The sequence below is a fragment of the Hetaerina americana genome, unplaced genomic scaffold, assembly GCF_022747635.1.
Source record: "Hetaerina americana unplaced genomic scaffold, ioHetAmer1.1.p SCAF_3, whole genome shotgun sequence".
NCBI lineage: Eukaryota > Metazoa > Arthropoda > Insecta > Odonata > Calopterygidae > Hetaerina > Hetaerina americana.
In genome coordinates this window covers 38,527,425-38,540,058 of record NW_027286874.1, presented here as the reverse complement: position 1 = coordinate 38,540,058, position 12,634 = coordinate 38,527,425, and the positions used below count along the sequence as shown (strand labels likewise).

Sequence of the window (12,634 nt, the reverse complement as noted above, 5' to 3'; positions counted from 1 at the left end):
TATTTCAATAATTTGCCATTTCAGTTGCATCTCGGGGAGGGGCTCAACGGTTTGGAAGTGGACCTCTTCTGGGACAAGGAGAATAACCTGCGATTGTTTACGGGAGCCACAGTCGAATTTCTGGGAGTCACAAGCAAACTAAGGGCAAGGAGTCAGGGAGATAGGATTCCAGAGAAAGTTAATCATGGATTATTGGGGTCGATATGGTTGGAATTCCCTGGAAGGATAATCAGAGGACAAGGCCGAATAATGTAAGAGCATACCTTTTGAGGAGTGGATTTAAATTGAAGTATTTCAGCTGTCATAAAATATTTACTAATTAAAACAGAAAGTTAGACAATATGATTAGCCAATGCAATAACTTTCAATTGAATATCTGCAGAGAAAATCGAAAAACATGATGAAAAAAAGGATGTTATTTTCATTTGTTTTTTTGAAATCCGGAATTATTGTTAAGTACAGTCAAAAATAGTCTTTTAGAGGAAGCTAAAAACATTAACGATTCCCACTCAGGCCCGACGAGGTGACAGCAGACTTATCTTGGGATCCAGAGAGGGCGATCTCTATGGCGCTGCACACCGAGAGGAAAGAAGGAGGGGCTAAATTCAGCCTGAGCTTGCAGACTCCATTTCAAGGCATCGAAAGACAATCAGCTTCAGCCGTGTATACGTGGGACGGAATAAGGTTCCATGGAACGGTTAGTCAACTCGATCAATTTAACATAACAATCTTTTTAGCGGTTAAATCGATGCGAGTGAATTCACTCAGTCAACTATAAAATTAAGAACTACCGTTCACTGTTGTAGCATGTATTAATTCCATTTTCCCACAGGCTACAAACAATGATCCAGGTAATTAATTGCAACATTTTTGCAACAAAAATATCTTTCCACTCCATCGGTATTTGAATCCAACGTTTATGCTGTCAAGCCGGTTGTATTAGTTTTGTACGATGAATCTACACCCATGTGTATGCTTACATACTTCAAGTGAATTTGTACAATGCTACTATGGCTGATGATTGCATGCAATATTCCTTTTTTTACAAATCTACTCTCTCACAGAACAAAATTCATCCCTTGGGATAATTAGATGCTATTTGGTGAATAAGAAAAATCGTTTAAAAAACATGAATGGACCAATATTTCATGTATTGAAGTCAAATGCAGTTATTTACAGGTATTTCAATACAAAAATTATAAATGGATTGCAGAGGCTAAAATAAGGATACTGTTATGCTTATTATCAAATATCTGTGACATTTTGCAGGATTTAAGAGTAAAGACACGATTTCAATAGGCGATATGTTAGTCAGTCGACTGAGCACTGACGATTTTAGTCAATTTTTTTCACTTCGGTGTCATTATTGCACGTTTTACAAAGTTTTCTCAGCGCACACTCGGTTATACTATCACATGCATCAATATTTTATAGATTTTCATTTGTGTGTTAATTTACCTATTTCTCACGTAAATTTTGTTGTTTTCGAAACTTTTCTCTTGGCAATGGCCTAAAAAAATCAATGCAGGAAAGTTATGAACTCGTATACCTAAATACAATCTTTAGTAACCTTAAATTTATACGTTTTGTTGAAAATAATTTTGAAAAAGTAACGTAACTGGACTGTCTCAATGTCTTTTTTTCATTCAACTGGTGACACTAATTATGTTCAGTTTCGGTACATTACATTTTATTTCGAATGCCTATAAAATGATAGCTTTTCAGTGTCCATTTGCAAAAATAGTAAACAAAATGAGTACAAAGTGAGCGATTGTTTTAATTCTTATAGGATATGCCATTGGATTATGACCTTACGAATTCAACTAACAAACGATTTAAATCTTTAGCTCGATGCGAACTGGAGGAAGGAAGTCTCAAATCTTGCTTCTGAACTGACAATGGTGCTGCCAAAAGACGGTGCATCGCCGTGGGAAAGTAACGCTGACCTGGAACTGCACGTGAGGAGCACCATGGAATCCATTCGAGAAGCTCAAATTTCCATTTTGCATCGGGCATCCCCATCGCCCTTGGCAACCAACACAACAGCCCAAATTGTCTGGAATGGTGCCGAGGCCTTCTACACTAATCTTGCATGGATGCTCGAAGAGACAGAGAGGGACATGCTGCTTTCGGGCGGGGCGATCCTCCGCTCCGCGGGATCCCACCTCCGGCAATTCGGCACCAAATTCAATTTTGTGCGCCGCGGTGACAGAGAGGCGGACTTGACCACATCGATCTCCTGGAGACGTCCCTACGACACGAAGAGCAATGAAGTTGACCTGGGATTCGCTCTTTCGGGTCTCAAATCCGGCAGGGGATATTTCAACCTGAGTTCCAGAATCGGGGAATATGAAAACACCAGTGCCATCTTCTCGTACTCCTCCGGGGACTCGGGTGGTCGATCGGTTATGTCATCGGAGTTGTACCTGGACGGTAAGAGGTCAGCTGTCGCATCCGTGTCGGGTATCTTCATGGTAGCTGGAGTGGCGAACGTAGACGTCAATCTGGAGGCACCTTGGTTTTCTGCCATCGAGGCATCCTTGAGACACAACTTCCGCAACGGAGAGGGGCTCCGCGAGCAACTGGAAATCAAATACGGGGGTAACACTGTGACCGAGTTGGATGTGGAAGCGGCCCTGCGTTCCAGGAACGATTTCGTGGTCAGAATCTCTGGAGGTGTCAGCGGCACGATCGGATCAACGAAGCTAGAACACCGGCTTGGTCCGAATGGTGTCCGCAGCATGGTCGAAGTGACTTTCAACGGTGAAACTAGTTCTCTGCTTCTAGAAGCCCGAGACGAAGAAGGCCCCGCAGTAAGAGGTCAAACTTGGCGACCGCGTGTCCTTCATGGAAGCGTGACGGTGACCAGTCCCCGTCTTCGGTTGGGCCGACTGCGCTTCGTAGTCGACTTTGCCCGGACAGGAAAAGGAAACTTTGAGACGTCATTAGCGGCGCCGGGAATAAGCGGAAAGCACTCTTTAACCGCGAAGGACCTTCTTAACTGGGAGAGCAGACTAGAGTGCTATAGAGGATGGGAAGGTCATGTTCAGTTACCAGTTGTTAACGTTACCCTCATCAATGGCTTCGACGGAAATTCCTTCAACCACTTCTCTCACACATATATGAGGGGATTGGAACAACCCATAACTTTTGATCTTAATCTTGCTTGGGGAGGAAAGAACCATCCAGAGGACATCGCTGTAATTGGAAATATGAATACCTCTCTACCATGGACGTATCCAATGTCTCTGAATTTGGAAATACCCAACAGTAAAACAACTGAAGAAGGCATAACTATTCTCCAGCCTAAAATCATTATAACCTACGGCGAGGAACAGAAAAATCTTACCATCATCGCTCGTATGGAAAGAGGAGGTCCACTAACCAGTATAACTTCGGAAGTCACGATGGATGGCTGCAAAACGATGTCTTTCGGTATGAGCTACAACTTCGTAGAGGAGAAAAAAATCATGCACCTTTTTGCGTCCATGGATAACAATGAACGGGCTGAGGCTATTGCTTCGTTTCACTTTCCAAAACACCTAGCAGCCAATGCAAATCTCAAGATATCTCCCGCAGGAGTTGAAGAATTCACTGTATTGAGTTTAGATTTTGACTTCCTAGCTGTTGAAAAGTATTTCAAACTAATTATGCGGACAGAGAAAGATAATGAGATAATAAAATCAAAACTAGATATTTTGGCCAAGATTAAATTAGACCGATGGAAGTACAGCGCCAGCACGGTTTTTGAAGCTCCAATTAAAAGATCAATGGCAGTTGAAATTGATTTAACAAACGGAGTGACGGCAAATTTAACTGTTACGAAAAATGGAACAGATTACCTTGTTCTTTCCGGCTCAACTGAAAGGAGTCAGGACTCAGCTAAACTCAGTATAGACTTGAAAAGTCAAGTACAGGGTATGGAAAAAGTATCCTTCGTTATAGCATATGATAAAATCAACGGGGACCATCACATTGAAGCTATCTTGGACCGAAATGCCATCAAGTCACAACTTACAGGTAAATTGCACATGGATGAATATTTAACTGAAATCCAAGCCATGATGCGTCTACCATTTGTCGGCTATGAATACATGAAGGCGGAAGCAATTTTCAGTAATTCCCCTAGGACCTACTTCATTCTTGAATACCAGAGAGTGGCATTCGTTCACCGAATAAGCGGAAATGTCGAAACAGGAGCGGGATACTTCAATGCATCACTAAATATAAAAACGCCCTTCAAGGGATATGAAAACCTTGATACTAAATCTCACTATGCTGTGGACTCAAATTTACGGAAAACTGACCTCAGCCTTCTCTTGGATGTTAATGGAGCGCAAACATCGATGCTAGGTGCATTAGCTTCGCCAACAACTTCCTCCATGCAAGGAAACCTTGTAATTCTTACACCTCTTCGAGGATTTGAAAAAGTCGATGCGTCCGCGTACTATGATGCCAGTATACGAGGTCAATTAGACGCGAAAGCTCATTTGATAACGATGGGAGGAACATCCTCCGTCATTTTTTCCGGAAAAATAGAAGAAAAGGTTAAAAAATATGAAGGAAGGTTATTAATATCATCTCCGCATTTACCAGGGAACATTGGGACGTTTGGTCTCGAAGCGGAGTATCAAAGTACGAAAAGAGGAGACCTACGAATTAATATAGGAAATCAAATACCCGCGTATACCGTGTCCATCTCGGCCATTGATCGAGGAGTCACCGCAGTCGTATCCACGCCAATAAAGGGCTATAGAAGGTTATCGTTAACGCTGGAAAGGGACTTGGTCAATAAAACTGCCGCTACGATGTCAATAACCAAGGAAGATGACAAATACAAATTCTCCGGGAAACTCGAAAATTTGGGAAACCATTCAGCCAGTGTGTCAGTTGACGTGGAAACGCCAATACGCCAATGGGAGGAAATTCGATTCCAAGCAAGCTACGATTTTCCCCCAGGAAAAGAAATGAAAGTTGGATTTGAAGCGCAGAAAAATCAAATGAGCACCTTTATTTCCGGAAGGGTGACGGGAAGGCTTTCGAGAAGGGCAGGACGCGCGTCCGCAACTGCACGTTGGAATTTTGCTACACCAGTTCCAACTGAGTTTTCCGTGGATGGAATCTATGACATGGCTACGACGGAAAAGAGTTTGGAACTAAATGCAAAAACCCCGTTCCAAGGATATGAAAATTTACAGGCAAAGGCCCGCGTGGAAAGAGAGAATGCATTTGCTATGTTCACAATGCCCTCTGTCTCGTATTTAATCAAAGGGAAACGAGAAGGTGATAAAAGCGGACACGTCACTCTTAGCAAGAATAGGAATACCTTGCTATTTGCATCAGCAGCTCTTGATCGCGGTAGAGAATTCAAGTTCCAAATGGAAATTAATTCCACCCTTCCTGGATACGAGGGTAGGATAGACACGAGTGTCCTGTGGAATAGACAAGTTGGAAGGGTGTACTCACTAAATTCAACTATAACCTTACACATTGAAGGTTTTAGGACGCCAAAGTCAACCTCCGCAGATGTGGCTCTAAGCATAAATAATCCGGATCAGGGATCAATGATGAAAATAGACATTTCCACTCCCTTCGTCACCTTTCTAGAAAATCTTTATCTCACTGCAGACTACAGTGGCAATGGGAGTCTGGAGGCGCAAGCACGCACAGTATTTGAAGGCTTTGAAGATCTCGAAGGAACAGCCCAATGGAACTTTGATGACCTGTACAGTATTGCAATAACAGCCCGCCGAGGGGAGGAAATTTATGTTTCACATAATGAGTTAGAAAAGATTCCAGGGCTCTTCCGAGTAACAACCAATCTTACGACTCCCATTGAAGGGTTTGAAGAATTGGGATCGGTCACAAGATTTTTCTATGAGGAGGAAAACGTAAGCACATGGAATTTGGAGGTTGAAATAAAAACACTTCTATACGACGAGGTAATGCTGGGAGTTGAAGGGCATTTACGAACTAAGGAGAGAGCAGTTGACACAGAAATAACATTAAACACGATTAATCCTGGCTATGAAACAATCATCATCAAATTTGGATACGACTTCATGGGCGACCATCCTGAAGGAGCATACATCAAAGCCCATTCGGAAGCTGAAGGTCGCACGTTCTTTTCTGGCTCGGGGGTTTACAAAGATGACACCTTCCGGGTTAAATTGAGTGCTCCACCAATCACTTCTCAGGAGATCGATGGGGTGGCAGTTTTCAATGAGTGGCGCAATAGTGAAACCCGAATAAGAGTCGGAGAGGTAGAAGGAACCATATTCATTATCGTACCTACGAACTACAATGGAAAAATAAAATTTGTTTCCAACATCAAGGGTTACGAACTAGTAGAGGCGAAGTGGAAAAAAGAGGTAGTAGCAAATGTAGCCAGTGCTACAGAAGCTAGCGTTAATTTAGGTGAAAGCAAAAGTGTTCACTTTGTCCTTAAACACAATCATGACATATCTAATCTAGAAACTGAAGCTATTATAAATATGCCAGGAGATAAAAATTACGGTCTTTCTGTAAGATGGGAGTTACTGCCAGAAAGTAGAGAATTCCTGGGTAGGGTGGATACGACGTGGGCAGAGTTGGGGAAAGTGTTACAAGTCGATTTAAATGTCGAAGCCCCAAAAGGAGGATTTTCAGGGGAAATGAAGGCCAAAGGTTCTCAATGGCGTGATGGAAAAACAGTTACACTCTCGGTCGATTTGGAATACGAGGACATAGGAGCAACAGCAGAATCTTCGCTTCGCTGGGGAGATACGGAAGAAGAAATGATGAGACTTAAAGGAAAGTTAGAAGTTGCTGCCTTTAAAGCTATCTCTAATCTAGAATTTACAACTCCGTTCACGGAAGATTTATTTTTCAGTTTGAATTATGAATTTTTAGATCTATCGCCAAAAAGTGTAACAGCCACCTATCGTTATGGAGCAACGAGTTACTCCATCACGGGAATGGTCGACAAGAATGAATTTGATTTCGAAATGAAAACGCCAGTGCAAGGTTATAACAGACTGAAGTTAAGAGGAAGTCGGGTTTTCAATAGCTCTTATAAAGAAGTTCTTTTGGAATATGAATTAGGTCAGGGGACCAAAGGGGAAATGACCGCATCCGTGAAGTCAGAAGCTAACAAACCTTATGAAATCAGACTTCTGGCCAATGTGCATGGCTCAAATAAGTGGTCTGTTGTCGGGACGTTGACAATGCATGACACAATGGACTTAATAGGAGTTTTAGATGTCAAATGGGGAGATGGTGGTAATATGAATTTTCAAATCGAGTGGAAACCGCCAGAAAAAGTAAGCTTGGGAGTAAACTTGTCCGGATGGGTATCGCCAGTTTTAGTATCCTGGTCATTGGAGGGAGCTAAAGATGAAGGAAACGGGATGCATTTGCAAGCAATCTTGCAGTCAGGGATGACAGTAGAGAGGAAGGTTAAGCTTATTGCTACTCTAACTCCCAATGAATCTGGGAAAACCCATTTTGAAGTGAACCTAGAAACCCCGGGGGAAAATGGAATGTGGTCCGCCAGAGGCAACGTTGCTAACAAAAAGGGGGATTCTTTTGAAATGGAGGCTACATTACTGCGAGGGGGGGTCGCCTTAGCAAATGTGGAAGGGACAATGCAACACCAACCGGGGTCGTACTCGAAAATCTCACTTAAAGGAGGATCAGCTGTTTTTGAGTCTGGATATGATATCAGAAATGACTTGAAGGAAGCCCACCTCCTGGCGATTTACGGAGAAGCTCACAAAATAGATGCCAAGGCTACCGGAAGTTTGGATCCGAGTGCTGCCAGGGGGTCTCTTTCGCTCGTGACGAGTTTCGTTGGCCTAAAGAAGTTGAAGGTGGAGGTGGAATTGGGCGGAAAGGACGACGAGAGAGATGCTGCACTCCGAGCAGAATGGGACAGTGGAAGAGTGGAAATAACTGCTAACCGAGCATACGTGGAATCAACGGGGTTGGCAAGGGGAAAGTTTGCCCTTCGAACACCATGGGACCCCTTGAAAAGGATAGAAGTGGAGGCCATGGCAAAAATCAATGACCCTCGCTATGAAATAAACGCCACCATGGCAGCAGACAATGATTTCACGGCTTCCTTCGACGGTCTATTAGATCTTAACCGTTATGAAGCAGACTTTAATGCTGCTATTTCGGTGCCTGAAAGCAATACTCAGGCGCGATTCCATGCTTCGGCAATAGTGCGGCCCAAAGAGTTGCTGAAAATTAGATTAGAGACACCGTTCATGGTGACGGTTGACGTTTCAGGAAGGAGAGTGGAAGACGCTTATGATGTAATCAGTGATGCTGTTTGGGGAGAGGGTCAGAAGATGAAGCTGAAAGGAAAGATAAGATCTCAACCCGAAGACTACGGCTTCAATGGAGAGTTGGAGTTAAACGGAAAAAGAATGGCCATCGACGCATTTACTAAGGGCGGTTCACTGACGCCGGACGATTGCAGGGTTGAAGGAGGTTTCAGCCTGACCACACCATATCACCAGTTCTCCCACATGAACATGTTTTTCTCTCTTTTGAAAGAAGGGTCAGAAAAACTTGTTGGGATGCTTAATATGACGACACCATTTGAGGCATTGCCTCGGCTCAGTGGAACACTGTCCATGAAGATGGAAAGTGACAAAGGGCTGACGGGACAACTGAGAGCTACTACAGACAAAAGATACATTCACGTGGGGGCAGAGGTCCGAAAGGATTTGCTGGGGCTAAACGTGCTCAATCTAGAGGCAGACCTGCCTTTGCTTGGTAAAGTTTCACCCATGTCGTTCGAATGCAGCTTGCAGCGCGATCGTCCCGACTGGAGGGATGTCACCGTGGAAGTGAAAGCATCTTTTTCAAACGCCACCTATGGAACAAGCTTAGCATATGCACTCGTAGACTACCGAGTAAAAGGGTCATTTAGCTTGCTTACTCCAGCCATTAATTACAGCGGGGGAGTAAGTGGGAGTTATGGAAATAACAGCTTGTTTGCATCCGGATATTTCAAGGAAAACACACTGAAATTATCTTATCACTTGGATAAACAAAGTAAAGAAATCACAGGAAACGTATCATTGACAGCTCCGAGTCTAGAAATTCCAGATGCTGAAATAACTCTAACAGCGGCTTTCCCGAAGGATATTGTGTTCTTTTCAACATATAGGTTTGGAAAAACAGAAGGACTCATCGATATTGGTTTCAATGGGAAAGGTATAGTAGCAAACTTGCTCGCTCCCCCTATGTTTGATTCTAAAGTCTCAATTAAATGTATGTTGAGCAAAGAAAACAGGAAATACGACCTAGATTCCGAACTTTCCTATGGCAATTCAAAGCACACTCTACAACTCTCAATGGAAATGTTCGAGCACGTAATATTAAATGGGAAATTGCAATCCACTTCATGGGGAGATCGAGATATAGACATTTACTTACGGAAAGACAAGAAAATAGGAAAACTGAGAGTAAGTGGATTTGTCGGAGGCAGCTGGGACGCTTCACAGCAGTCAATCATCACGTTCAGTTGTATGTGGAAAGGAGAAGAACACAGTGGTAGAATTGAATTGAAAACGGTGGGTCGCTACGCTGGTAGTATTGCGTTGTCATCCTCCTGGCTGCCAACAGGTGGGGTCAATACTTCCGTACTCTATTCCAACGACATCGACGCTTTAAAGACCGAGCTCATATGTGAAACAAAGAGTGGAATCAACAGCATACACTTAGAAACAGGAGAAATCGAAGGACGGAAGTTTCTCAAGGGGAAAATAATTAAATATTCCAATATCTTGGTGGAAACCGATGCTTCAATTGTATTAGGCGAGGGTTTGCTCGACGGATTGGCTTCGGTCAGATATAAGAATAGTTCGCATAAAGCGAATGTATTACTGAAAGCATTCCCAATAACCATGCAAGTTGAAGTGAATTCAGACTTTTTGAAAAGAACTTCTCCCAACCCCATGAAAATAAATGCTACGATAAACAAAGATGAAATGAGAGGACAAGTTTGTATCCAAACGCCGTATGCATTTTTGGAATGGGCTAATTTCACAGCTTCGTCATGGTTTACCAACAATGGTCATCTGTTGATCGAAACAACAATAAGCACAAAAGGAAGATATGATGGAAATCAAAAGCAACATATAGCTATCGCTACGTTGAAATTGCCGTATCCTTACGCTCAGAATAGTCCGATGAAACAATATATGCTTGAATTAAATATGTCTCCCGGTAATAATAGTTTCTTGGGGATTTTCGACTATGAGGTTCAGAATACCTTGGGTTACATAAATGCCCAAGTACAACTAAGCATCGATAGCAATAGCAGTGAGGAACCCATTTATTATGAAATAAAAACGTATGGCAAGGTTAACAAAGAGGAATCAAACGCTGAAGCTACTGCCTTACTAGTATGGGCAGGGAAAAAGTATGGAGAGATGGAATTTGTGTTTGGAAAAAACAAATTTGAGGATGGATTTGTATTCTCAGGTCAAATGATAATGCCTGACGATGAGAAATACCAAGCTTTTATGGATCTTGGCCAACAACTTGGTAACCTTGAGCTACACTGGCCACAGAATAAAACAGTATCGATCGACTTTGAGCGCGAGATCGAGGGATGGGACGCATTCCGCGTAGGCCTATCGATGAAGACTCCCTTCGATATCTTGAAAAATGTATCGTTAAAGCTCAAGAGTGTAATTACCGATGACGGATACAAAGGTGAACTCTATGCACGTAAGGAAAATCAAGGAATAGCGATAAAAGTTGACGGCACATTTGCTAACGATGCTTCGAACATTGTACTAGAGGGCGGCGTAGTTGTCCATGTGAATGGTGCCAGATTGGGTGAGATATCCGGATATGGAAGATTTTTATGCGGTGGATTATCTCTAGGTCTAGATTTAAAATCCAAATGGGAAAGTTTACGAGACATGCATTTTCTTGGTGGGGCCGACTGGAGCATTCAAGGAAATAAAGGCCCATCAGTGAAAATAGAAATATCGTATAATGGTCAGGAATTCATAGCATTAGCTGCAGACACTTCATACAGGACCTTCTCAGGAGGGGCATTCATCCGAACACTGTGGACCCTTCCGGTATCAATGCGCTATGAATTAGATTTCCAGAGCATCACGGAAATGGCTGGGGTTGCCAGAATGTGCTATGGACACTGTGTCGGGATAAATTTCACTTTCAACGGGACGAAGGAAATAACCGCGAGAATGGAATTACCCAATCGTATTCTGGGAGTCGATTGGGCTTGGAAGACGGCCCCAAGTAAATTTCACTGTTCCACGAGATTAAGATGGCACAGGGAACAGTCACTCGGGTTCAACTTAAATTTACGGACGGATGATGAAATCAAGATGCTTCTCGAAGTAGACCTTCCTGTGAGATCCTTCAAACTGGAAGCTAGTAATGGATTCATAGCAGCGACTAATGCGTCACATTCAAATGCCACGTTTTATTGGGATGCAGCTCGTAATTCCAGCAAAGCGATTTCTGTCGGCATGAAGATCGTAAGGAATAACGAGGACGGGAATGTGAAAGCAGTAGTTACCACAACTCATCCGGCTCTTAGAAGAGATATAGTCCTCCGAATTTATTGCTCTACGCTACAGTTACCATTTTGGGGAAGGCTCGAGTTGGAGTATTCTCCTGATGAGGCAGATCTCTTTGTCTCTAGGGTGAGATTGGAGGGTCTCAAAGTTGTTGACGGCCGAGCGAACACAATTTCCCTTTTAGTCGCTATGCGACACCAGAGTTCCGGGCTAGACATACGCGTCGGCGCCCAAGGTGCTGCAGGTTCGGACAAAGCAGGTGGACAACTGGTGACAAAGTACGTAGATGCCCGGGGACGGGAAAGAACGATAGTCCTAACGGCAAAAGCTCATACGATCCGTCGCAGCTTGCAGCTGAAGGCCGACACGAACGAGAATTCACTGTCAGTCAGAGCCACCTTGGAAAATATCGGACTTCGTCTGGAAACAAAGGTTAATCGAAAGCCTCCGCTGATGTTGAGACTGCTGGTGGATCGGGATATGCCGTCTGCCTCTTTCGAGGCCGACCACGGAAGGAGAAGGTACAGAGTCTACTTTGGGTCGACGGAGCAGGCGGGTTCGGGTCCTATAAAATCGGTCACGGTGAGGCTTTCACGGCGCGACGTCGACGACGACGCCCCACCGTCCACCATCTCGGTAGCGCCGTCGGTGGAAACCGTGCTTTCTGGAACGACGGTCAGCTTGAATTCCAGTCGGGTGCTGTCGACGAGGTTTTTGTGGGAACAGAGAGGCGGGCTGAGGACCCCGAACGTGCCAGCCACACTGGGCGCGGCCACCGGCACAATGGGCGGATGGATACGAGAGGCGTATTCCGATGTGGGACATGCTTGGGCCGCCGTGGCTGGAGAAGCAGCGGCCGGCTTCCTCGGAGAAGGGACAACCCACAAGTTGAGATTCTGGTATTTGTCCATTGAAGATGAAGTCGAGGGCCTTTCAACTTATTCCAGGAATGAGGTGAACGCGCTCGTGGAAGATTTCAGAAGCTTGGAGGAAATGATGTCGAAGATGTATGCCAAAAATGATTTCTTTATCCAGGACATTGACCACTTCGTTGTTTCTACTATGTAAGTATTTTGGTA

At 43.8% G+C, this 12,634-nt stretch overlaps 1 protein-coding gene across 1 annotated transcript in view; it reads left to right on the top strand.

Moving 5' to 3' along the window:
- LOC139689993 (uncharacterized) overlaps positions 1 to 12,634 on the top strand; it is a 55,505-nt gene that overhangs the window by 32,136 nt on the left and 10,735 nt on the right. The window contains exons 16-18 of the mRNA XM_071587158.1: positions 25 to 251; positions 514 to 697; positions 1,848 to 12,619. Coding sequence (XP_071443259.1) covers positions 25 to 251; positions 514 to 697; positions 1,848 to 12,619 — 11,183 coding nt within the window. The remainder of the gene's footprint in view (positions 1 to 24; positions 252 to 513; positions 698 to 1,847; positions 12,620 to 12,634) is intronic.